The sequence below is a fragment of the Maylandia zebra genome, linkage group LG7 (genome assembly GCF_041146795.1).
Source record: "Maylandia zebra isolate NMK-2024a linkage group LG7, Mzebra_GT3a, whole genome shotgun sequence".
Taxonomy (NCBI): Eukaryota; Metazoa; Chordata; class Actinopteri; order Cichliformes; family Cichlidae; genus Maylandia; species Maylandia zebra.
In genome coordinates this window covers 11,754,336-11,781,077 of record NC_135173.1, presented here as the reverse complement: position 1 = coordinate 11,781,077, position 26,742 = coordinate 11,754,336, and the positions used below count along the sequence as shown (strand labels likewise).

The following is a 26,742-nucleotide window of genomic DNA, read 5'->3' as shown; positions in this document are numbered from 1 at the left end:
TGGGACGAGTACTGGGAGCTTGTGGAAAAATTCACTAGAGATCTGGTAATACACAGTATGGCCGAACTAAATGAGACGACGACATGGCATTCAGGAACAACTGACTTCATTGTACAGAGGCTTAGCCAAAAGATCTGGAACAAAATTTTGTCCAAAAAATATAAAATCTCCCTAGAGAACATTGAAGAACTCAGCTTGACAGTATACAATGATCTCCATGAAAAGTGGCATTCTCCAGGACAGTTCATGAAGTTAAGCAACCCAACGGTTGACGAAATAATTGTCAACACTTTCAAAAAGCATGCCAAGCTGAAGAGACAAAGTATCATCTCTAGGATTTTCTCATGTGCACACTAAATGAGTGCAAATGAGAAAAAGGTGTGCTATTTTAAGACAAGCACACGTGCTTGTCTTAAAATATTTATTTAAATTGGTCCATCTCATCTAAACTTAGTTTTAAAACCAAGTTTAGATGAGATGGACCCATTTTAATTGGCAAAAAAAAAAAAGAGTGGTTAAAATAACCACTCTTTTTCTCCTGCCTTCCTTCCCTCATCCCCAACTGGCCAAGGCAGATGGCCACCCCATTCCTGAGCCTGGTTCTGCTGGAGGTTTCCCCCTTGTAAAAGGGGGTTTTTCCTTCCCACTGTCGCCAAAGTGCATGCTCTTGGGGGTTGGAGTTTCTATGTATTATTGCATGGTCTTGACCTTGCAATAATACACCTTGAGGGAAGTGGAGGGGGGTGGTTGGCACCGTTTCTTAACTTAAAATGTCCAATTACAACAGGACATTTTAAGTTAAGAAACAGTGCCACACCAAAATAAATAAAAAAAATAAAAAATAAAATGAAATAAAAATACATTTTGTGTTGTTTCATTTCATTTGCTGAAAATGGGATATCAGATTAGTTTAGTGTGTAAATAAAATACCTTCCATCTGGTGTTGTACCTCTCTCTGTCTTTCTGTAAGGTAGATCACGAGCCAATATTTTCCCCATGACTCCACCAATCAGCTCGTGTCAATCTGGAGTTTACCTGCATACATCCTGTTCACTCTGTCAGAAGTTTGGCGCCTGCTAGTGATTTAGGAAACACCCCCAGATTGCCTGGTGATAGTCACAGTTTAGTGTGGGCAGTAGCCTGCTCAATACAGTGTATAATTACGTATATATCTATAACGACTCATTACGTTATAACTACATTAGTGTACTTTGTTTCCTTAGCTCAGGCCTGCTGGAGATTGCCTTTACTCTCAGAGGGACTTATCCGAATTAAAACAGGTCTCTTAACGTAGAGCATAGAATAGAACTTTATTAATCCCTTTGGGGAGGTCAATTTATTGTTTATTTTTGAGCATGTGGTTTCTTTGTCTGTTCTTCCCATCCTCACTCAACCTTAAAAAAGCAGTGCAGCTGCATGGCTGCAGATGTATGTATGTTCCCTATGTTTGCTAGTACCACTTAATTAAATAACCTGAGCTCTTTTTACGCCTCCACTTCACAGAATTCAATAATTAAATAACAACCCAAAAAGTTTCAGTTCTATTTATTGTTCATTCTTATGGATTTGCACCTCTGACACACAAGGATAAATTCAGCAGCGTGTGAGAAAGAGGAGGAGAAAGTCGGAGCAGGGAGCACCAACCTAGAGATGAAGAAGAGAACAAGAGAGATCAGACATGATAGCCAAAAAAATATTGTGATAATAGCCTATTTCATTTAAAAAAAATCCGGGTGTGTTTTAGAATATCTTGAAATATACCTTCTCTGATTTCTAAAAAAAATAAATAAAACGCGGCTTGATTTTTCAGGACTTTGCTCACCGTTAGTTAGAAAGGATCGCTCGCCTCTGTGCTTCTTCTTTGGTTGAGGTACCTTGGATTAGAAATCGCTGCTTCCACCTAGTGTATCCAGCCAAAAATGATCACAGCTACACGACATTTGTTGATCTCTTTCCAATGGTTTGCAATTTAATATACATTTAGGAAATACTGCTGGATAAGTATACCAGATATACTTAGTTGAGTTCTTTCCCCGCCACCACGCCACAAAGTACAATAACGAAATAACAACAAAAAGACTTTAGTTCATATCAAAGTTATATTTATTTTATCTCTCTTAAGGCTTTCCAGGCTGTTCTCGCTCCTGTCGTTAGCTGATGTTTGTACGAGACTTTATTAGCGACAATGAAAACAAGGCAGCATTCAAAGCCTGTCTGTATTTCTTCACCTTGGGGTGCTTATGGATATATTATCGCTATTAACCTAAAAAAAAAAACGTTTAAGGTTCTTTGTTATTGATAAATGAGCCACATGAGAGCTGTTACTTACTTTAAACAGAATTTATTATTATTATTATTTAACTTTAAACAGTTTTCTTCGGGCCAAGAACTGCGTGTGACGTCACACTGGCTACCTGCTGTGACCTATCAATGCGTTCTTCGGGGTGGGCGTGGCTTCTGACATGCGAGGCTATAAATAGCCAAGAGCAACGCCAGTAAAGCTCAGTTCACAAAGCATTTATGCATCAGAGCAGCGAGTGTAATTTAAGCGCATTTAGTTTACAAACAGCACACATGTCTAGCACAACTCCAACTACACATCAAATGAATCCCACTTCTCCAATTCAGAGTTTAAATAGTACAGACTTTAACATGAATACTCCACTCACTTACACCTCAGTGGAAACTTGGGAGTTACTCATCAACCACTTTTTTGGTACAATTGTACCACAGTGGCAATCTCTGGTACCGTTCAAACCAGAGTACTGTGACTTTCATCTGCTTTCCACTTTGTTAACAGACATGCTGAAGTTTTGTAAAATGTTAGTGAGATCAACTAGGGAACCCACAGAGAATGGAGATCCAACCTCCATGCAGACCTCTGAGGTCTGTCTTCAGTCCATGGGCACAGACTGCCCTGAGAAAACAGAGGATACAGGAGCAAAGGACAGCATCCTGAATGAAAGCTCTGTGGATGAGCACGGTGATAATGAAAACTTAGAAACTCCAGGACTGGAGGCTGAAGCAGCCCTAGACTGCATATCTGTGGGTAATTCAAACACACAACTCGAAACAATAGACACAGCAAAGCCAAAAAAGAGCTGTATGAAGAAAAACTTCACAGCTGATAGAAAAGACTTTGACAAAACAGAATCTTGTCTCCTGGAAAACAATGTGAAGCTAGAAGTACCTGAGTCTGACACTGAGTCTTTAACTTTTTCTAGTATCAGTCTGCTGTCTGATTCTCTAAGTGAAAGCTCTGTAGAAGACCAGGGATTGGAGGCTCAACCAGTTGTAGGCTGCATATCTGTAGACAACTCAAGCTACAGAGATGAAACAGAAAGTCGAGGACTGAAAGATGAGGCAACCCCCAGATTTCAGGGATTCCTCAGTGACAGTGAGTCTTTAACTTCTTGTCAGATCAGTCCACTATCTGATTCTCTGAGCGAGGAAAAGTTGTGTGTCAACAAAGTTATTCAGATGGTGGTTTCAAAGGCCATAGACAACGTCGCCTCTAAACACAAGCTCTTCACAGAGCGCCTCACTCCTGACTGCATTGGTGATCGCCTGCTTGAGAAAATGTGGCCAGAAATTAATGACAAACATTTGGATCTATCTCCAAAAAGCCTAAAAAATATCCACGAGGCCATTTTAAAGGATCTTTGCAAAACACACAAATGCAAGGAAAAATATTTGATTTTTAGTCTGAGGGAGCAGCTTGATAACATTACTGTTCCAATCTTCACCAAACACCTGCTGGGATTACCAAAAAGAGTACTCAGTGTATCTAAAAACTGGGACGAGTACTGGGAGCTTGTGGAAAAATTCACTAGAGATCTGGTAATACACAGTATGGCCGAACTAAATGAGACGACGACATGGCATTCAGGAACAACTGACTTCATTGTACAGAGGCTTAGCCAAAAGATCTGGAACAAAATTTTGTCCAAAAAATATAAAATCTCCCTAGAGAACATTGAAGAACTCAGCTTGACAGTATACAATGATCTCCATGAAAAGTGGCATTCTCCAGGACAGTTCATGAAGTTAAGCAACCCAACGGTTGACGAAATAATTGTCAACACTTTCAAAAAGCATGCCAAGCTGAAGAGACAAAGTATCATCTCTAGGATTTTCTCATGTGCACACTAAATGAGTGCAAATGAGAAAAAGGTGTGCTATTTTAAGACAAGCACACGTGCTTGTCTTAAAATATTTATTTAAATTGGTCCATCTCATCTAAACTTAGTTTTAAAACCAAGTTTAGATGAGATGGACCCATTTTAATTGGCAAAAAAAAAAAAGAGTGGTTAAAATAACCACTCTTTTTCTCCTGCCTTCCTTCCCTCATCCCCAACTGGCCAAGGCAGATGGCCACCCCATTCCTGAGCCTGGTTCTGCTGGAGGTTTCCCCCTTGTAAAAGGGGGTTTTTCCTTCCCACTGTCGCCAAAGTGCATGCTCTTGGGGGTTGGAGTTTCTATGTATTATTGCATGGTCTTGACCTTGCAATAATACACCTTGAGGGAAGTGGAGGGGGGTGGTTGGCACCGTTTCTTAACTTAAAATGTCCAATTACAACAGGACATTTTAAGTTAAGAAACAGTGCCACACCAAAATAAATAAAAAAAATAAAAAATAAAATGAAATAAAAATACATTTTGTGTTGTTTCATTTCATTTGCTGAAAATGGGATATCAGATTAGTTTAGTGTGTAAATAAAATACCTTCCATCTGGTGTTGTACCTCTCTCTGTCTTTCTGTAAGGTAGATCACGAGCCAATATTTTCCCCATGACTCCACCAATCAGCTCGTGTCAATCTGGAGTTTACCTGCATACATCCTGTTCACTCTGTCAGAAGTTTGGCGCCTGCTAGTGATTTAGGAAACACCCCCAGATTGCCTGGTGATAGTCACAGTTTAGTGTGGGCAGTAGCCTGCTCAATACAGTGTATAATTACGTATATATCTATAACGACTCATTACGTTATAACTACATTAGTGTACTTTGTTTCCTTAGCTCAGGCCTGCTGGAGATTGCCTTTACTCTCAGAGGGACTTATCCGAATTAAAACAGGTCTCTTAACGTAGAGCATAGAATAGAACTTTATTAATCCCTTTGGGGAGGTCAATTTATTGTTTATTTTTGAGCATGTGGTTTCTTTGTCTGTTCTTCCCATCCTCACTCAACCTTAAAAAAGCAGTGCAGCTGCATGGCTGCAGATGTATGTATGTTCCCTATGTTTGCTAGTACCACTTAATTAAATAACCTGAGCTCTTTTTACGCCTCCACTTCACAGAATTCAATAATTAAATAACAACCCAAAAAGTTTCAGTTCTATTTATTGTTCATTCTTATGGATTTGCACCTCTGACACACAAGGATAAATTCAGCAGCGTGTGAGAAAGAGGAGGAGAAAGTCGGAGCAGGGAGCACCAACCTAGAGATGAAGAAGAGAACAAGAGAGATCAGACATGATAGCCAAAAAAATATTGTGATAATAGCCTATTTCATTTAAAAAAAATCCGGGTGTGTTTTAGAATATCTTGAAATATACCTTCTCTGATTTCTAAAAAAAATAAATAAAACGCGGCTTGATTTTTCAGGACTTTGCTCACCGTTAGTTAGAAAGGATCGCTCGCCTCTGTGCTTCTTCTTTGGTTGAGGTACCTTGGATTAGAAATCGCTGCTTCCACCTAGTGTATCCAGCCAAAAATGATCACAGCTACACGACATTTGTTGATCTCTTTCCAATGGTTTGCAATTTAATATACATTTAGGAAATACTGCTGGATAAGTATACCAGATATACTTAGTTGAGTTCTTTCCCCGCCACCACGCCACAAAGTACAATAACGAAATAACAACAAAAAGACTTTAGTTCATATCAAAGTTATATTTATTTTATCTCTCTTAAGGCTTTCCAGGCTGTTCTCGCTCCTGTCGTTAGCTGATGTTTGTACGAGACTTTATTAGCGACAATGAAAACAAGGCAGCATTCAAAGCCTGTCTGTATTTCTTCACCTTGGGGTGCTTATGGATATATTATCGCTATTAACCTAAAAAAAAAAACGTTTAAGGTTCTTTGTTATTGATAAATGAGCCACATGAGAGCTGTTACTTACTTTAAACAGAATTTATTATTATTATTATTTAACTTTAAACAGTTTTCTTCGGGCCAAGAACTGCGTGTGACGTCACACTGGCTACCTGCTGTGACCTATCAATGCGTTCTTCGGGGTGGGCGTGGCTTCTGACATGCGAGGCTATAAATAGCCAAGAGCAACGCCAGTAAAGCTCAGTTCACAAAGCATTTATGCATCAGAGCAGCGAGTGTAATTTAAGCGCATTTAGTTTACAAACAGCACACATGTCTAGCACAACTCCAACTACACATCAAATGAATCCCACTTCTCCAATTCAGAGTTTAAATAGTACAGACTTTAACATGAATACTCCACTCACTTACACCTCAGTGGAAACTTGGGAGTTACTCATCAACCACTTTTTTGGTACAATTGTACCACAGTGGCAATCTCTGGTACCGTTCAAACCAGAGTACTGTGACTTTCATCTGCTTTCCACTTTGTTAACAGACATGCTGAAGTTTTGTAAAATGTTAGTGAGATCAACTAGGGAACCCACAGAGAATGGAGATCCAACCTCCATGCAGACCTCTGAGGTCTGTCTTCAGTCCATGGGCACAGACTGCCCTGAGAAAACAGAGGATACAGGAGCAAAGGACAGCATCCTGAATGAAAGCTCTGTGGATGAGCACGGTGATAATGAAAACTTAGAAACTCCAGGACTGGAGGCTGAAGCAGCCCTAGACTGCATATCTGTGGGTAATTCAAACACACAACTCGAAACAATAGACACAGCAAAGCCAAAAAAGAGCTGTATGAAGAAAAACTTCACAGCTGATAGAAAAGACTTTGACAAAACAGAATCTTGTCTCCTGGAAAACAATGTGAAGCTAGAAGTACCTGAGTCTGACACTGAGTCTTTAACTTTTTCTAGTATCAGTCTGCTGTCTGATTCTCTAAGTGAAAGCTCTGTAGAAGACCAGGGATTGGAGGCTCAACCAGTTGTAGGCTGCATATCTGTAGACAACTCAAGCTACAGAGATGAAACAGAAAGTCGAGGACTGAAAGATGAGGCAACCCCCAGATTTCAGGGATTCCTCAGTGACAGTGAGTCTTTAACTTCTTGTCAGATCAGTCCACTATCTGATTCTCTGAGCGAGGAAAAGTTGTGTGTCAACAAAGTTATTCAGATGGTGGTTTCAAAGGCCATAGACAACGTCGCCTCTAAACACAAGCTCTTCACAGAGCGCCTCACTCCTGACTGCATTGGTGATCGCCTGCTTGAGAAAATGTGGCCAGAAATTAATGACAAACATTTGGATCTATCTCCAAAAAGCCTAAAAAATATCCACGAGGCCATTTTAAAGGATCTTTGCAAAACACACAAATGCAAGGAAAAATATTTGATTTTTAGTCTGAGGGAGCAGCTTGATAACATTACTGTTCCAATCTTCACCAAACACCTGCTGGGATTACCAAAAAGAGTACTCAGTGTATCTAAAAACTGGGACGAGTACTGGGAGCTTGTGGAAAAATTCACTAGAGATCTGGTAATACACAGTATGGCCGAACTAAATGAGACGACGACATGGCATTCAGGAACAACTGACTTCATTGTACAGAGGCTTAGCCAAAAGATCTGGAACAAAATTTTGTCCAAAAAATATAAAATCTCCCTAGAGAACATTGAAGAACTCAGCTTGACAGTATACAATGATCTCCATGAAAAGTGGCATTCTCCAGGACAGTTCATGAAGTTAAGCAACCCAACGGTTGACGAAATAATTGTCAACACTTTCAAAAAGCATGCCAAGCTGAAGAGACAAAGTATCATCTCTAGGATTTTCTCATGTGCACACTAAATGAGTGCAAATGAGAAAAAGGTGTGCTATTTTAAGACAAGCACACGTGCTTGTCTTAAAATATTTATTTAAATTGGTCCATCTCATCTAAACTTAGTTTTAAAACCAAGTTTAGATGAGATGGACCCATTTTAATTGGCAAAAAAAAAAAAGAGTGGTTAAAATAACCACTCTTTTTCTCCTGCCTTCCTTCCCTCATCCCCAACTGGCCAAGGCAGATGGCCACCCCATTCCTGAGCCTGGTTCTGCTGGAGGTTTCCCCCTTGTAAAAGGGGGTTTTTCCTTCCCACTGTCGCCAAAGTGCATGCTCTTGGGGGTTGGAGTTTCTATGTATTATTGCATGGTCTTGACCTTGCAATAATACACCTTGAGGGAAGTGGAGGGGGGTGGTTGGCACCGTTTCTTAACTTAAAATGTCCAATTACAACAGGACATTTTAAGTTAAGAAACAGTGCCACACCAAAATAAATAAAAAAAATAAAAAATAAAATGAAATAAAAATACATTTTGTGTTGTTTCATTTCATTTGCTGAAAATGGGATATCAGATTAGTTTAGTGTGTAAATAAAATACCTTCCATCTGGTGTTGTACCTCTCTCTGTCTTTCTGTAAGGTAGATCACGAGCCAATATTTTCCCCATGACTCCACCAATCAGCTCGTGTCAATCTGGAGTTTACCTGCATACATCCTGTTCACTCTGTCAGAAGTTTGGCGCCTGCTAGTGATTTAGGAAACACCCCCAGATTGCCTGGTGATAGTCACAGTTTAGTGTGGGCAGTAGCCTGCTCAATACAGTGTATAATTACGTATATATCTATAACGACTCATTACGTTATAACTACATTAGTGTACTTTGTTTCCTTAGCTCAGGCCTGCTGGAGATTGCCTTTACTCTCAGAGGGACTTATCCGAATTAAAACAGGTCTCTTAACGTAGAGCATAGAATAGAACTTTATTAATCCCTTTGGGGAGGTCAATTTATTGTTTATTTTTGAGCATGTGGTTTCTTTGTCTGTTCTTCCCATCCTCACTCAACCTTAAAAAAGCAGTGCAGCTGCATGGCTGCAGATGTATGTATGTTCCCTATGTTTGCTAGTACCACTTAATTAAATAACCTGAGCTCTTTTTACGCCTCCACTTCACAGAATTCAATAATTAAATAACAACCCAAAAAGTTTCAGTTCTATTTATTGTTCATTCTTATGGCTTTGCACCTCTGACACACAAGGATAAATTCAGCAGCGTGTGAGAAAGAGGAGGAGAAAGTCGGAGCAGGGAGCACCAACCTAGAGATGAAGAAGAGAACAAGAGAGATCAGACATGATATAGCCAAAAAAATATTGTGATAATAGATTTTCCTCACATCACCCAGCCTTTATTTCTAGTACACACTACAACAAGTAATAAGAAATATTTAGTGGAAAAGAGAATACAGGTCAGGTAAAAAAGGAAAGTCAATTTTAGTTTTTTATTTACCTGAGCAGCAGATTGCAGATACTAGTATTAAAAATACTCCAGTAAACTCTGAAGTACTGATTCAACTTGTTTACTTATGTAAAGGTGAAAAGTACAGGCTCTGCCATATACTCAAAATAGTAAAGACAGTAAAATTTGATATTTCAATGACATTTCTACCCGCTATTTTTGTGCAAAGCTAAACTTGCTATATCATAATAATAGAATTATATTAGTACATTAGAATAAACTCAAGTATTTTCTGAGCCACAACATGCAAAAAACATGGAGACACAGCTTCATGACAGAAATTACAGGAATAGATTATTTAAGACAGTAAGGGAAGGCTGTGGTTTAGGAGGGAAAGCTGCCACGGTTGTGTTTCAAGTTCTGTGTTAATATGTTTAAGTATTGTATTCCTGGGTTTGGTTATCCTTATTTCTTAAGTCTTAGTGATCTTAGTTCTTCTTCCCTTGGTATTTATCCTTGCCTGTGTTAAGTCTCTGTTGCCTATGTCTCCCCAGTCACTGCGCTTTAGCTTATACGTCTAGAGTTGGTGTCCTCTGTCACTACGTGTTCCCTGAGTCCTACCTCTAGGTTTTTTTTTAAATTTGCTGTCAAGCTTCCTGTTTTATTTTGATAGTCCTTGTCCTTTGTCAGCGTATCTGTTTTGCTTCCTCCCTGCGTCGTCATGTCTAATTAGGTTCAGCTGTGTCTCCCTCCTGTTGTCTACTCTTTACCTTGTGTGTATATTTAGTGTGTGCTTCCTTCTGCTCCTTGCTGGTCTGTCTGCGTGTTGTTCCTTGTGTGTCTCTGTGTTTCTTCTGCCCTTTTTCCCCATGTCTGCTGGTTCCTCATTTCTTGCCCATGTTTCCATCCACAGGTTATTTGTTTTCCTTAGCTTTTCCCCAGTTTTGGTTCATTTGTCAGTTTTTCTTTCCCTCACCAGACGTGTCAAGAGCATACTAATTGGAGCATAGATGAAAAATGGACAAAAAGTGCCCCATGCTGAGGTTAAGCTCAACTAAAGGCAAGCCCACAGGACCTTCTGGGGCCCCTACTTTTATAGGTAGTGGTCTACTACACCCATCCTCTCTAAATTTCCATTCTTGATCTCATCTCTGGCAGGTGGTGAACTCTGAAAAGTCAGTAAATTCCAGTTCCTTTGTTCACCACCATTAGCAGGTCACTCTGACCTGAAAGACTTTAGGGCACAGGTACCATCTGTCTTGCACTATAAAACCTTTGATGCTGTGCAAGACATGGCATCCAAACACAAATCTTACTATATTGATTACTTGGGCTCAGACCACCCTATGTGTTGTTAGATAAATGCAGGACTTCCAAAATAGAGTACATGAAACATTAAATGAGAAATGTAACGAAGTGTCACATGGTGCCAACCTTCATGACTTATAGTTCAACTTGAGATAACATTACACTCTTCAGTGTTACATACTGTTTCATTGGGAGTTTTTTATATATAAATGAGTTATGATCATAAATTTACTGATTAATTAATGATTTCTGAGTAAATAATGATTATACTCTTAACATATATTGTTTTCAACCTGAAAAAGGTCAAAGGTCATACTCATGAAATCTATATATGATAAATGTTGGATATTTGTATTTTGTTGTAATGTGTCTCTGGTAAAAGTTGATTATACAGCTTCTTGTCCTAAAATTAAGCTTATTTACTAAAATAAGGCCAATAATTGTGATTTCTCACAGGTGAACGCAGGATTAGCAGCACATCTCTGGCCTGCAGGCCTTCTCTATAATTAATTCACTTAAAGCATTTAAAACAGTTTGTAGTGACCAAATAAAATACAGTGCTACTATTTTCTACATGTCACAAACAGCAACTTACATTGATCTCCATATTTCCCAGCCCATCCCCCAAACCCTCTCTTTTCCCTCTGTCTCATCCCTCCTTCTGTACAGTATCTCTAGGTCCTCAAGGTGAATGAGGCGGGGCAGGAACCTGATCTCAGTGTTGCTGCAGAAACCACATCCTAAGTTTCTAAATCAGGCAACATCGTCCATAGATAGTATGAGACAGTTCTGCAGCTACTGCCAGATGTACAGATGCGCGCATGCACACAAACACGCACGCATATCGAGCCGTCCACGCTGAATGTAAATGTCCTCTATTGCTGAAGTCTCAGTATGCTAACGAGCTGTTAAAATGCCATGTCACTACACTAATGAATATACATCACTGGCCTGGTGAGGGTGACCTGCGGGGATGGGACAGAGGTCACAAGAGGTGGGGTGGCAGAAATCAGGACCAGTGCTCCCATGAGACCTGAATGCACAGAACAAATTCACCAGAACACACACACACACACACACACACACACACACACACACACACACACACACACACACAGAGGGAAGCAACACAAGATGACTGAGCTGCCATTTCACCTATACCCACCCCACCCTTTCTCTCGCGCTCGCTCCTGATCCAGCTCTCGCACACCTGCACTGTTCTTCTTTATGTCTAAGAACGCACAAGACACAAAAACAAAAGGACAACGGCCAGCGTGGTGGTCCTTACCTCACCGTTCTCATCTGCGTCTCGTGTTCTGTCATCTTTTATCTTCCTCCTGCATTTTTGTGTAAGGAAAAGAATTGCCCGCAAGTCCGAATATTGCTGCTGGGACGCTTTAATACAGGTATGTCTCTATTTTCTATTAATTTCAAATGTTGTTTCATCAGTTGAAATGTCTTTTTCTGTCCTGACTGTGGTGAACCTAAATATTAACTATGTGAAGACTCATGAATACACAATGGTAAATATTTATTATATTGTCTACTGGATACAGTCTTGGTCATTTAATAATATGTAAAATCATAACTAGCAAAGGGAACTTCCTCTGAAGGAACAAACCTTTGGAGGTTGATATATATGCTAAGCTGTATATTGTCTAAACATTTAGGTGAATTTGACACCTTTTATACATATTGTTACATATTACATATTACCTTCTGTTTTGGAATAGAGTCATACATGTTGATTAAGTGTCTTGCATCAAATTAGCTCTTTTTTCTAAATGTTGTAGAATCTGTCATAGGACATGGACAGCTGAACATTTTATCATGTATTTTGAGCAATGCTGTTTAGAATACACAATAATATCACCAGTGTCAGAGCTCTGTAATATTGTAGATATAGTGTTTGGAAGAACTCCTGATTCCTTTGGGTATCCCTTTAATTCTGCTTGCTCCTGCAACTCTTAGTAACAGTGGTGTATCTTTTCAGACAAAATTGGTGTATGATCCTGAAAATGCAGACATAAAATGAGATCAGTATCTGTGTGTGATCCCATCTGCTGATTCAGCCTCAGATACTCAATCCTCGCGATGTCTGCAGAATAGAATATAACGTACCAAAACAGTTTTGCATTTGGGAGCCAACTTTTGGCAAATTAACTTCCCCTCACTTAGTTTGTTTGCCTTTGTTAAACATCACCTTGGCACATGATTTTCACCTTTGGCAGCTCATTGTGGAACAGCAGAGGTCCACGCATGACGCTTCAACCTCCCACCTCACCAAACACCTCCATGTCAGCAGTTTGGCAGAAAGAGAGAGAGAGAGAGAGCAGCTTTCACATCCTGTTTTCAAGTGTTTTTGCCAGGCCAGCAGAAACAAGAGAAGTCATTTCTCACTGATGGTACAGCATCTATAAGCACATTACTGCTATCTGATCAATAACAAATATGGAAACTCTCCTTTGTGTGTATCCGTGTTGATATTGTTTGTTTGGATGGTTCTACGGAAAGTTTGCAACAGTCTTCTATTTTATGGAAGTATAATGTTCGCTTTATTGCACGTGCTGTGATGTTTTTAGGGCTGAGCAATCTTTTTTCTTCATCTCACCAGTTTCTGTCGTCACTCTTCTAATAATGACTGGGAACCACCGAGTTGAACCAAGCACCTCAGCTACCCCTACCCATCTGCCAAATGCAACTACCACGCCAGACCAAAAATCTGGAGGCCACAGTCTTAATAAGTTCATGAGTGAACTTCACAGCATCCACAGTGAGTTTGAGAAATGACTTAATGATAAAATGTATGAATTAACATTTGTAACCAGGAAAATTAGGAAAAAGGATTATAAAAATTATGAATGTGAGCAAGTTACATTTTTTTCTAGCTGCTACGGGGATTTGGTAAAGTATATGAAGAAATTAAGAAACTTGTGCACTATTAAGAAATTTGAACATCTCACATTTCTTATTAGTATTATCGGTGTTTTCCCAGTCAGCTGGAGGACTGGGATCGGATAGCTGCAATGATTCAGTCAGATATTATCCCCTAACAGCAAACAGTAATGCAAGTGATATAATTTCAACAAATATTTTTGAAGGCCAAAGCACAGAACAACATCTAAAATGCCATATTTGACACATTTGCTTTTATGGAGCAAATATCCCACATTAAACATATAGACATATTTTAAATGATATAGATTTAATTTTAAAATACCCTCCCTGGTAGTAGTGCATTACAAGTTTGTGTGACAATCATAGTTGGAAATCATTCTTTTTATATTTTTGTTGTTGTACTTCAGATTAAGTAAGTCAAATGTATTTATATAGCACTGTTTACAGATATATGTTGCATTATGCTACAACAATTAAGAGACAATACCAATAGACAACAACATTAAAACAGAATAAAAACTTAAAAAGAAGAAGAATGTCAACTGAACGCCCAATTTAACAGTATTCTTTTCAAAAAAAGATTTCACAGAGATAAACTGTTCCAGAGCCTTGGTGCCACAGACTGAAAGACTCTGCCCCCCCCCTATTCTTCAGTCTTGTATGAGGGACAAATAATAGATTTTGAGATATGTAGTCTGGAGCTTTTCCATTTAGTGCTCTGTAGGGAAGTGTGAGAATTTTAAAACAAATTCTAAAATCAACTGGGAGCCAATGTAAAGAGGATAAAACAAGGGTGATGTAAGATCACTTGCCAGAGTGCATTAGGAGTCTAGCTGCAGCGTTTTGTATTGCTTGGAGGCGTGACAGAAATGATTGATCTAAGCCAGTAAATAAGGCATTAGAATAATGTAGGCGCAATGACACAAACACATGAACAATTTTCTCTAGTTCAGAGAAGATTATAGCTTGCAATTTAGAAATGTTCCTTAAATGAAAGAAACTAACTTGAGTTATACATGCGTACCGCTTGGACAGCCATATGCATGCACATTTTTTGGAAAATTTAAAATTGCATGCCAAATGACAAAAATGTAATCTTGGAGATGGTGATGTCCCTTGAAACGACACTTCAGAACAAGCACTTGAACTATGCTGTGATAATACCATGACATGACAGATGACAACACCTTGCAATATGTTTTAATCTGGATTAACATAACTCCAAATTATGGTCTAAAATTTCCATGGATTGTGCCCTCATAGATAACACTGTAGAGCTGTACAGTTGATTTACAATAAATGCAAAATTCCATAAAGACTTGAATTATCAGCTATTCAACAAATAATACAGGAACATTAGGGTTCATTGCACTATTTCCCAGTGTTCACTTTATGTACTCTTAATTCAGACAATGTAGAAATTTGTTTTATTTCATTTTGCCTTAAAACGATTTTAAGAGAAAACAACAAGAACTAAATTTTTTGTCAAACATTTATGTATGATTAATCTCTGTGCTTTGTGGATTTGCAGTGCCATCATGGGCTGTCGCTGCCCTTTGTATTGTGAGCCTGTGTATGGTGCTGTCCTGCGCTGTGTGCGTATGGAAGAAGTTCCTAAAAAAGGGGGACAAGGGCAAAGAAAAGGACAAGAAAAAGGGGAAAGAGAAGAGTAAGGGAGGTTGTGACACTGAAATGGATGGAGGTTACAATGAGGTAAGCTGTAAAAACACACAGTCTGTCTCCCCCCCCCTCTCCCGCCTGCAGACGCATTGTCCTTGCAATGTATCACAGTCCTGACATCCGGGTCATCCAGGACTACTAAAACTGTCAGTGTGTGTTCAGACATATGGATGTTTTGTACTCCTTCATGTTGTAATAAGAGTTGAACTATGGTGTGAGATAACTTGTTCTGGACTTTAATCAAAGCTGTGTGTCACACATTGCTCATGTATCATCTATTTCTGTGTCTGGTTGTGTGAGGGTACACAACATACAGAAGGAACATCCTCACAAGTTGTAGCACAGATTACCTGATGTGATGCATGTCTGTCTGCATGCAGTCCCTGAAAGATGAATGTGACAAAGAAACAGAGCTGTCAGATAACGAGCCCGAGGAAGACGAGAAGCTGGGCAGACTACATTTCACATTAGACTACAATTTCACAGATAATACGGTGAGTCCCAGCTATTCACTATGATGCGTTTTGCCCACCATCTGCCAGCTCTCAAAATGTCACATTTGAATACTTTTCTTCTCCCTGTCAATTAGCCAGAGTCTCTTTTCTCCCCCTTACATTCCCCTGTTATCATGTTCCAGCTGGTGGTAGGCATCTTGCAGGCTGCAGAGCTACCTGCGATGGATGTGGGAGGAAGTTCTGACCCTTACGTTAAACTCTATCTGCTACCAGACAAAAAGAAAAAGTTTGAAACCAAAGTTCATAGAAAGACCTTAGAACCCAACTTCAATGAGACTTTCACATTTAAGGTAAATTGTAATACACCAACATAAATAAAGGTCATTTCCCCTGACTAGCAGCTCTGTTAATATATGTGCAAAATGACTGCCTTTAATCATGTTCTCTGCTCTGCAGGTACCATACACTGAGCTGGGCGGGAAGAGCCTTGTGATGACTGTGTATGACTTTGACCGTTTCTCAAAACATGATGCTATTGGAGCTGTGAAGATACCCATGAGCAGTGTGGACTTCAGCCAGTCTCTGCAAGAGTGGAGGGACCTGCAGAAGGCAGAGAAGGAGGAGGTAGGAGAATATTATGACAGGGGGAGGGTGAAGAAGGGAGGAGCACAGAAGATGAATGCGTTTAGCTTTTTAAATACTACACAAAGCATTTCAGTCTTAGGAACTCCAGCTTCTTTTACTAATTAATAATTTATGCATTAAAATTTATTAAACATTCATCGAATGTGATACTCTTCTTTTTCACTACTCCTTGTGTGTATTAGAGTGAACGGCTTGGAGACATATGTTTGTCCTTGAGGTATGTCCCTACGGCAGGGAAGCTGACAGTGGTGATTTTGGAGGCCAAAAATCTGAAGAAAATGGATGTGGGTGGATTATCAGGTGAGTTAAGCAGCAAAAACTTTGAAATCATCTCAGATTTAAAGCCTTTGGCAATAATCTTTTTGACCTTTTTTTAGTACTGATAATTTTCATGATTCAGTGCAAACCAATTAATACAAAATCTAAACATCTAAACATATGTCTCTCTGTGTAATTGATGATTTCACCAGGTGCTCTCTTCAAACTCCAGATTTGGTAGTGCTGGCTCAGTTTTGGTCTTCTAAATGCCTTTTTAGTACTGTGCCCACTTTCAAAAAGAGGACAATTGATGTTGTGCTTCATTGATGGAGTTACTGCATCCATGCCAGGCCGTTGGTCTGCTCTGTGACATAAAAACTCCCTGTTCTCATTTCCAGACCCATATGTGAAGATCCACTTAATGCAGAATGGGAAAAGACTCAAGAAAAAGAAAACAACAATTAAGAAAAACACTTTGAACCCTTACTACAATGAATCCTTCAGCTTTGAAGTACCTTGTGAACAGATAGAGGTACACATTTTTAATTGCAAATACAAGCACACAAATACAATAATCAGCACTGATATTTGTGCATCTGTATTTTCATTTGTAGAAGGTGCAGGTAGCAGTGACTGTGCTCGACTATGACAAGATTGGGAAGAACGACGCTATTGGGAAGGTGTTGCTGGGCGGGAACAGCACTGGAACTGAGCAACGCCATTGGTCAGACATGCTGGCCAACCCCCGGCGGCCAATAGCCCAGTGGCATAGCCTTCAACCAGAAGATGAAGTCAATGCACTAATTTCCAACAAGAAATGAAAGCCTGGAGGGATATAAAACTCAGCATTTACCTCAAATACTTCTAATTTTTGTTCCTTTAGAATGTTAAGCAGCTTAACTGACTAATTCTACTCAATGATAACTTGCTTTAGCCATGACAATATCCAAGTCTTTAAAACAGGCTGCAAGCTTTTCATTCCCTCCTCCTGCTTCTGCCTTATCAAAGATGCATCACTATGTACAGTGTTATTAAAGCAAATTACATTTTTTTACTTGTAAGTGTCATCTGTTCTATGATGTCCACCAAGAAAATTACACTTACGCAATAGACAAGCCAAAGGGCTGAAAATAGGCACTTGTATGGCTGCTATTAAGTGCCTGATTCATTCTTTTGAAATTCATTTAGGTACGTTAAATTTCTATTGTATTCCACTGTAACATTTTACAAGAAAAATAATATCATTAAAGGTTAATATAGTGCACAGTGATTGAGGAGCCAAGAAAGAGAAGCCAAGATAATTTCTAGGCGGCACTTACAGACTTGTTCCTTTGCTCTAGCCAAAGTGGAGAGTGGGAACAGGCCCAAATCTCAACAGGAATATTTTATTTTTCCTGTCTTGACAGAATTTGAAAATAGGAATTTGTCACATTTGCCTTTCTTGTTTTGCCACAAAAGTAAACCATGGGCATTTCTAACAGGGACTAGTGATGAACACAGACTTTGTATAGCCATGCAGAATGCTAAAAGAAACTAAAGCAAATAAATTGTTTTAAGCTCGTAATTGCATAAGCCACAAAGTGGCAATTTCTGCAAAATAACACAAAAAAACCCCACTTCACTCTTTAATGACAGGTCTTTATTTCTAAATTTTAACCGGTGGGAAACAGTATTTGTTAATCCTAATTGTGCATAAAATTACATTAAACCATGACCCATCCTTTCTCATTTTGGGGATATAGGTGTTCACACATTTTTTTTTCTTTGATTAAAAAATATATCTGTGAAGTGCAGATGGCCGCACGATATAGTGTAAAGTAATAATGTGCACATAGTGAGCGCTGTAGTGTTTTGTCCTCATGTACACATAGACAGACAAATAGGAATTCCATGAAAAAATTATGGAGGAAGTTCATTTTCATTGAGGAACAACAAGGGTGCATTATTATAAGTGTAGATAATAGCTATCCTAATATATGCAGCTTTAATTATTTTAATAAACTGGTCCTTTAAACAGCTCAGAGGGAAAGGCCTCTGTGTATGCTACAAAGCCTAAAGCCCCACAAAAAAATAATATTTTTTCTCAAATAATTAATTCATTGCCATGCTGCATTTTGCTGTGTTTAGAGAGGTTACATCCATTATAGTAAACAGGCATGTGAACAATAATGATACCATAATTGCTACTGCAGTTACTGACTTTAGGTGGGAAAGCTCAGGACAACCTCACAACAAATCTATTTTTGGTTTCAGTTTTTAGGGATCTGACTTTAAAAGTAATAATAAAAAAAAATGTTCAGATTGCTTTGATAAGACTGCTTCTGTATAACAAAAGATTCAAGTGTAAAACTCTGAGTTCGACATCTCAGCTGCCTGAGGAGACCCTGACTTATCCTGTCTATGCAGAACTAACTGGATAATTAAGTTTTACCATGTGCAAAACCCACAGGATGTTACCTGAAATTAATAAAACATTTAGTGTGTTATCAGTTCTGTTCCCTGTAGGAGATTTACACTAATGTTTGGTGATTTCATAGCTGTAATGAGTGATTTTGCAGCCAGTGCATTAAGAGCAAGTTTTGTTTGGATTCTGTAAGGCTATAGCTTATGAAGCAGTCCATCCAGTGCTAGTGGTGTGGCAGAGAGACCTGTAAGTGTGCCAGCGAAGCAAAACTTTCTATCCTGTCCCCAGCAGGGCTCCATCACTGCTGAATCCCCTCCTTCTAAATCCTTTCTCTCCTCATTTAACAGTCCTTTGGGGCTGCTACAACATGCATCAGCATGAAAAAAGCTGAAGTGTATTAAATTATTGTGAGAGATCCCATCTGGAGGTGCTGAGACTTGCGACGTCCTCCTTTTTGTCCTCACACTAACTCTGTAAACTGCAGATGTCGCTGTAGAGGCATTTTGATCAGAACTTAAAATCATGGACAGGCCTACCTTTGGCATTTTTCATGGAGTCAACTATGTAATGGTGACATGATATGGTTTTTTTTTACAGGCAGCAAGCAACAAAGTGCTGAAAGATACAATTTAAAATAGGTTATTTGCTTAATTGTCTGCTATGTGTACAAACAACAATGGTCCATCCCATGTTAATGACTTAATAATATTTTTTTTCTTGAATGATTCACAGGTCCATGTTGAGAATGGAACAATGGCGCAGATTATGACTGTCACCCCACAGCAAGGCAGGCTGGGACTTTTTGTTTACATATTCTGCTCTGGCTCCATCTGGGTCTTTATAGCTTCCTTCCACAGTCCAAAAACATGCATACTTACTAAATGTAGTAAAAAGATCACAGCTGACACCAGATGACACTGGCGAAGTGTGGTGGCAAGTGCTGTGCAATAACATAGCTTTGTCTGTGTTAAGTGTAGGTTGAAATAAAGTTAACGTGAAAGCACAGATTCTTTGTTATGTGTAGCAAGAGAAAGTTATTCCTGCACTAATAGTCCAGTAAGCAGTGCAGTAATATACACCAGTATTTACTGGTGTAACATCTTCCGGTGTGGCTGAATTAAAACAATTCCTCAAACAAGAGTGGAACAACACTTCTCAAAGTGATAAGAAAGACTCATTGCCAGTTACTGCAAACACCTGATTGCAATCCTTGCTGCCAAGGGTGGCACAACCAGTTGTTAGGTTTAAGGGGCAATTTATGCCTGTTAATAAATCAAATTATAATTTTTAAAAACTGCATTTAGCATTTAATTAGGTTATCTTTGTCTAATTTGTCTAATTGAAATTAGTTCAAATATCTTAAACATGCAAGAAACAAAAGAAAATGTTTTTTTTTATTTGTTTGTATTTATGTATTCATTTTATTATTATTATTATTATTATTATTATTTATTTATTTTTGCTTTGCTACCTTTACATATGGTAGCTTTAATGATTTTCACACATCTTTGCATCAGTGTTCGTATTCTTTTTTAGCTAGCTAACATACTTTTCTGTTAGCTAATGGACTAAGTTTACTTCAGGGCTGTCTTCCAGAAGGGCTTTTACTCCTGTTGTTTTCTTTTTCAAATATATGTTTGTTTTTTTTATGGTTTGTTTTGGCTAATAATGTCTATATAACCAACTTTTGTGAACTGGACTCTTAATTCGAAGCTCTCTAGTTCATTTCCCCCCTGCTTGTTTCTCTGTTTGTGTCTCTGACAAGGGTCCCACCCCACAAGTGATTTTACGGTACATTCAGGTGAAAACCTCTGTTATGGAGGGGCAGCTTTGTAGGCTCACACGGTGGCAAACGGTCAAGCCAACGTCAGCCTGCTGGCTGAAGATGCAGTGATAGAGAGCAAAGCAACAGGCTTACCTGCGCAACAGGTGTAGGCTACTCGTCAGCTGGTCAGCGGGGGGCTGTCTCCACCAGGTACGTTTTAGAGGTACAACCAGGCATCGTACCGGCTCAACAAACACCCTGAACTCTTTCCTCTCGGGACAGTTGAGATGCACCGTTAACGTTTCGGCGAGACTTCCTTTCGGACTCTGAGATGAACTTAAAGTGGACAGTGAAACGATTTCTTCTTATGTCGTTTTCAGTCTCCCACTTGCTGTTACTTGAGGGTAAGTCAGACACATCCAGACTTCTGTAGATGTTAATGTTATTGATATTATATGATGTATTACAAGTATGAGACAATATTTACATAAATAAGCCACAAAATCCTTGAGGTCTTACAAGTTATTTTCGACTCATCTCTCCTTTCTTTTATCAGTATTAGCACTGACAGATGGTAATACAATTTTACAACTGTCTGCTTAACACGATGTACACTTTGAGATGTATTTTGATTTTACACCTATAAGATACCTTTGACTGAGATGAGTAAGGCAGAAACCTTAATGCTGATTTTATAACTTTGCATTTAGGAGTTCAGAGTCGACTTTCAGTGGCAGAAGGAAGACCACAGAGGTAAATAAAAGAAAGAATACTAAACATGTTGCTGTCTACTAATAATATTAATACAGTATTAATACATTAGATGATACAAATGAAAAGTCATTTTTTTCATATGTCATTCTTACACATTGCTCTAGGGTGAACATGATAAATGCATTTACACTTCCTGTATGGTGTATATGACAGAGACAGTGTATGAGAGTGTGTGTCTGTGTGTGCCTGCACATGTGCGTGTGAGAGTTCAGTACAGAGAGGTTTCAAGTCTAAATTCAAGTGGTGTAAAGTGCACTTAAGTCTCCCCTCTGACTGTTTCTTCCCACTAATGTGCATGTTTGTGTGTGTGTGCAGAAGAGCTAATGCACTCCGGAGGAAACGGGATCTCCTCGGGGAGGAGGTTTGTACACTACACCTAAGAGAACCAGAGGAGGTCAGGGCACCCACATGCGCACAACACCCTAAGCGGCACAAAGCTGTCTTTGTAGAGAATGAGACACACTCACTAACTTGTACACTTTCTCCCACTCAACTTGACGCAACTGTTATCTTACAGGAGCAGTTAGAGCAGTGGTACAGAAACATCAGTGTCAGCGATATTGTTAAAGCTTAAGAGTTATTTAAGGAACTACTCTTAGCATCTGTTGTTTACTCTTTTCCAAGACGTACAGACCATTGCTGTCAGAGGGTACTCTGTCACGCAGTATTTTGCACAACTACACAGCCAGAGATTCCTCTTCAGGTAAATACTCCGCCTGTGAAGTGATTCCAAATGCATTCACGGAAACTTAACACTCTTTACCTGGGCAGGCTGGAATGATTACCCTTGATTTTGTCTTTCCCAGAATACTGCGGCTGCCTCAATGGCGGCTGGTGTCAGGAAGGTGGGGTGTGTGACTGTGCCCAGTTCCAGGCATTGGGAGACCGCTGCCAGATCAGTGAGTAATCCACCCATCTACATGTCTTCCTTCAGATTTGTCTTATAACCACACATTTTTGGTATGCAATAAACCAGCTGGCTAGCATCTTTGGTAACAATACCCTTTTTTAATAACATAACATAGTCAGTCTTCAAGAATTTGTGAATGTGCTCCACAATCATTCAACAAATGTTAATTAGCTGTACACACTCCAGCATTAATTATCAGATTTTCCCAGATCTCTTTCTCTCTGTCTCTCCTTTGTTGATACAAATCCACCAACCTCCATCTCTACTAAAACCACCCACCCATACACACACACGCACACAAAGACTTTACTCCCTAGAGGAGCTGATATAAAGTCACTTGAACTTAGGTAATAGGGTAAGGGCTGAGTGATGGAGTTTCTGGTTTCTATATTGTGAACAGGCTCCTTATACAGCATATCAGGAGATCTGAGGTCACAGTGATTGTAAAGACATTTTTCATTTCAATAAAAACTAATTTAGTGTTGACAAATGGTCGAAGGCAATGCAGTTCTTTAGAGACCACCTGTGACTCAGCTGAGACTTGAGGAGAAACCCTGAAATGGCACTGACAAGATAAAAAATATGAATTTTAAAAATAAAACACCACTACAGAAAGAAAATATGAAAGAATGTCATGAGTGCAGGTTTGTCATGAAGGTAATAAAAGCTTCACCCAAGAGAAATATCAAGCTCTCCCACCGTAACAGATTATAATAATTGAGGCAACTGAGCTATTCTTCAAAAAGTACTGAATAAAATTTGAAAATTATATTTTTTAAGCATTAATGTCTGAAATTGAAGATATGTAAAATGAGTCATTCATGTCAGAGTATTAAAATCAGAAGATGTGTTTGCTGTCAGCGCAACCCACCTCCTCAGATTTTTGGGAATGGCCCTCGGCAGCATCTTGGCATATCCTGCTATGGGGATTTCCTCTAACAAAGAGCTTTTAGAAAATTCAGGAGTTCATTTTCCTCTGATAAGTGCAATGAAATAGAACATGATGAAAGGCATAACGATGATACGTCAGTTCATTTGTGTCACTATCATTACAAGAATCTTGTCTGACTGAAGTGCCCATTTTTCCTCTCAGTACCTAACCAGGGCCAGGATAGAGATGGGATCTGCAGGTCATGGGGTCAGCACCACTATGAAACATTTGATGGAATATATTTCTACTTCCCTGGAACCTGCTCTTACATTTTGGCCCAGGATTGTCACTCAACTACACCGCAGTACACAGTGTGGGTAAGGCTAGTAATCAGTCTTTACTCTATGTCTATATATTAGCTTCTTGCTACATTGCCATGTTTGCTGTTAAAACAAAGCAATACGGAAGTTTCTTAAATAAGCTAAACTGCAGTGGCATCTGACTGCTTGTACTGAATAAAATAACAGGAAATAGGAGATCTGTAAAGGCTATAAAACAGTCATGTGGCAAGGTCTTAAAGTGTCTGTGTTTAGCATACATTATTAACAACTATCTGCTGTCAGCACAACACCGATGTGGCATATTTATTTTTGTGCCATTGTTTTCTAAAAACTCAACAAAAAAATTGCCTTACTAAGGACAAAAAAATGTTTTTAATTATGATTAACCTTTTCAAAAAAGGTGCCAAAGTCATTCTAATTATGTCTTTATCCTTGCAGCCATATATTATTAGATAATGATAGTCTGCAAAATTTGAGTTGTAGCTTTAATGAGCCCTTGTTCATAAATCGGTATGCTTTTCCCTCTGTGGCTCTTATTCCACTTCTATCATTTTCTGGTGTTTGTCAGGTTCACAACAGCAGAGTGTGTGAGGGGAGTGTGTATTTATGTCCGAGAGCTCTCAGTCTGTTCTTCCCAAACGAGGAGGAGATCCACATCTCGGGATATCGGGTCCACCAGGGAGGTCGCAGGTGCATATGAGTGTGTGCATGTATGTGTGTGTTTGTTAACTGCAGAGGTGTCAAAATAAAAACTAAAAAGGAAGAAAGAAAGAAAGCATTTGCTCGCCATCCCATCTAAACCTACTGTAAAATCGATAGAAGACTATAAGTAAGATTTTCAAAGACCTGACGTCATCCAATGATCTCATGATGTTTCTGTCTCTGTATAATGTCAGGTTAAGTTTACCACAGACCGTGGGCGGTGTCTTTATTGAACGACTGGCTGATTACCTGCTCGTGAAGAGCGTGTTTGGCTTCTCTTTGGCCTGGGATGGAGGCTCGGGCGTCTACCTGAAGATGAGCGAGGAGCACCAAGGCGCCCCTTGTGGCCTGTGTGGAAACTTCAACAATGTTGCTGGTGATGACCTCACCACTGCTCGCGGTAAGACCGGCCTGACTGGCGACTCATCCTCTTATCCCTTCTCTCAGCACCCACTCATCATAATTATTGTTATTATACACTCAACACTGATTCTGGCCAATTATAGTAGCAGTGGGACCTGGGGAGTCTAGAGTGGAAGGACAGGGGAGAACTGGTAGTTTTGATTTGAATAGCTGGAAGAAGCATGGACTTTCCTCATATGACCTAGTAACATGAACTACGGTGCCCCGCTTGTTTGGGAGGAGAGATGACCAGTAATGTGGAGATGAGCCCAAGGAAAGACAACAGACAAAAAGGAACCAACTACAGCGCATTTCTACACGCACATATTTCCTCTTAGTGCCTCTTATAATCAGCCCTCTTTTTTATGTCTCATGTTATTGTGTTTAATGAATTAAAGAAATAATTTAATGTATGTTTGAATGGAAAATCTACTCCATTTTTACTCTGTGTATGTGTTTTTATACATTTTTATCTTTTGTCTGTACCTACGTCATGCTGGGTATACCACATACAGCTGCACATATGTGTTTACTTTAGGTATTCGGACTGATGAACCTGCACTGTTTGCTAACAGCTGGGCAGTGGACCTTGCTCATGAACGAGCCTGTCCCTCAGTGGATCTTGACTTTAGTGGGCCCTGCCAGTCTGAGTCAGACATGGATGTAAGAACCACAGAAGCAATATTTCCACTTAATAACATGTGCAAAGACAAATCAGGCCCACCAAAGTGCACCATAATAAATCCTTTTTTAGCAGTGTTAATTTTTGTTTACTTCTGGTGGTATATTATGTTGCATATATTCATACCATACTTTATTTGTATGCAGGATGCTATAGAGAAATGCAGTGCGCTTCTCTTTTTCCCCTTTTTGTCCTGTCATGAAAACATCGATCCCAATCCCTTTGTTGCCAGTTGTGTCTCTGACCTTTGTGTGTAAGTAAAAGCAAGCACACTGTCGAGTAGATACATTCAACCTTTTGCTTGAGTTGAAACTTTTTGCATAGAAAGCAGTTCCCCGAAAACATTTGATGCATGTTTTCAGCTCTGATGATGAGGAAACTTTTTGTCGAGCCTTGGTGGAGTACACCCGAGCATGCTCCCATGTTGGATATCCCGTAAGAGAGTGGAGAGACAGCTTCCCTTCTTGCAGTAAGTAATGGCTGCTGCTCTACGATTTCAGCGGAAACATGAAAACTTGTATAATGTATTTAGTGCACACTTGTGTTCTACTTTTATTGTTAAGCCAGTTGTTTGTGTTTATGCTCAGATGACGGCTGTGAGGAGAGTTTTGTGTATAGAGACTGTATCAGCTGCTGTCCACCTACCTGTACATTTGAGAAAGAATGCCTGGGAACCAACCTGCATTGTCTGGATGGCTGCTACTGTCCTGATGGTATTCAAAGAACCCCCCCAAATTTTTTTAATGTCTCTGAAATTGTTGACTGATCTCAGATCCTTGCATGCAGGTCTCATCCTGCAGAATGGAACATGCATTGCTGCCTCTCAGTGTCCATGTGTTTATCATGGAACGTCATATGTACAAGGACAGGTGCTACAACAGGGATGCAGTGTCTGGTGAGTGTGGAAAACTGTTACTGTGTGAGAATATAGCACAGCCAACGTGTTGCTAACTGTTTCTGTTTTGTTTTTTCAGTGTGTGCATGGGTGGTGTGTGGAACTGCACTGAGAATAACTGCACAGGTGAGAATCCCATCGAAGACAGCCAAAGAAGAAATAATGCATCCAGATTTAAAAAACAAAAACACTCTTCTCTTTGTCTCTTCTTAGTTGAATGTTCAGTGGTTGGGGACGTGTTTGTGACGACGTTTGACGGAAGGATGTTTCTCCAGCCAGGGGCGTGTCAGTATGTCCTGGCAAAGAGCCGCAGCAGCAGCAGATTCACCATCACACTACAATATACTACTTGTGCAGAGGTAGCACACACAACTACTTT

General features: G+C 39.5%; 2 protein-coding genes and 1 long non-coding RNA gene across 6 annotated transcripts in view; 2 read left to right on the top strand and 1 right to left on the bottom strand.

Moving 5' to 3' along the window:
* The first annotated feature begins 13,303 nt into the window (after positions 1 to 13,303).
* On the top strand, positions 13,304 to 17,642 carry LOC101475563 (synaptotagmin-A-like). Its single transcript, XM_004553406.3, has 8 exons — positions 13,304 to 13,454; positions 15,111 to 15,292; positions 15,640 to 15,753; positions 15,897 to 16,064; positions 16,171 to 16,338; positions 16,542 to 16,659; positions 17,016 to 17,149; positions 17,232 to 17,642. The coding sequence occupies exons 1-8, from the start codon at positions 13,319 to 13,321 to the stop codon at positions 17,436 to 17,438; spliced, it is 1,227 nt and encodes a 408-aa protein (XP_004553463.1). The 5' UTR covers positions 13,304 to 13,318; the 3' UTR covers positions 17,439 to 17,642.
* Positions 14,769 to 21,073, bottom strand: LOC143419352 (uncharacterized). The gene is made up of 4 exons (XR_013099310.1): positions 20,940 to 21,073; positions 16,180 to 16,314; positions 15,610 to 15,642; positions 14,769 to 15,193 (listed from the first exon to the last, which is right to left on the bottom strand). It is a non-coding gene; the product is annotated as an uncharacterized LOC143419352 (long non-coding RNA).
* Positions 20,673 to 26,742, top strand: part of otogl (otogelin-like) — a 28,825-nt gene continuing 22,755 nt past the window's right edge. For 3 of the 4 annotated variants that reach the window (XM_076885772.1, XM_076885771.1, XM_012919585.3), the window contains exons 1-15: positions 21,081 to 21,190; positions 21,497 to 21,539; positions 21,876 to 21,921; positions 22,185 to 22,263; positions 22,367 to 22,459; positions 23,564 to 23,718; positions 24,251 to 24,372; positions 24,579 to 24,784; positions 25,325 to 25,449; positions 25,615 to 25,721; positions 25,831 to 25,937; positions 26,056 to 26,181; positions 26,255 to 26,363; positions 26,443 to 26,489; positions 26,577 to 26,722. In XM_076885772.1, the coding sequence (XP_076741887.1) occupies positions 21,118 to 21,190; positions 21,497 to 21,539; positions 21,876 to 21,921; positions 22,185 to 22,263; positions 22,367 to 22,459; positions 23,564 to 23,718; positions 24,251 to 24,372; positions 24,579 to 24,784; positions 25,325 to 25,449; positions 25,615 to 25,721; positions 25,831 to 25,937; positions 26,056 to 26,181; positions 26,255 to 26,363; positions 26,443 to 26,489; positions 26,577 to 26,722 (1,584 nt within the window). In that variant the 5' untranslated portion in view covers positions 21,081 to 21,117. Of the gene's footprint in view, positions 20,997 to 21,068; positions 21,191 to 21,496; positions 21,540 to 21,875; positions 21,922 to 22,184; positions 22,264 to 22,366; positions 22,460 to 23,563; positions 23,719 to 24,250; positions 24,373 to 24,578; positions 24,785 to 25,324; positions 25,450 to 25,614; positions 25,722 to 25,830; positions 25,938 to 26,055; positions 26,182 to 26,254; positions 26,364 to 26,442; positions 26,490 to 26,576; positions 26,723 to 26,742 lie in introns of those variants that run through there. The other variant, XM_076885770.1, reaches the window with a different exon arrangement.

What these genes read in the sequence shown, in the direction of transcription:
- LOC101475563 (XM_004553406.3), top strand. Translation starts at nt 13,319, where the DNA reads ATGACTGGGAACCACCGAGTTGAACCAAGCACCTCAGCTACCCCTACC. An exon ending in TGAACTTCACAGCATCCACA is followed by an intron (nt 13,455 to 15,110) that starts GTGAGTTTGAGA and finishes GTGGATTTGCAG; the next exon opens with TGCCATCATGGGCTGTCGCT. An exon ending in TGGATGGAGGTTACAATGAG is followed by an intron (nt 15,293 to 15,639) that starts GTAAGCTGTAAA and finishes GTCTGCATGCAG; the next exon opens with TCCCTGAAAGATGAATGTGA.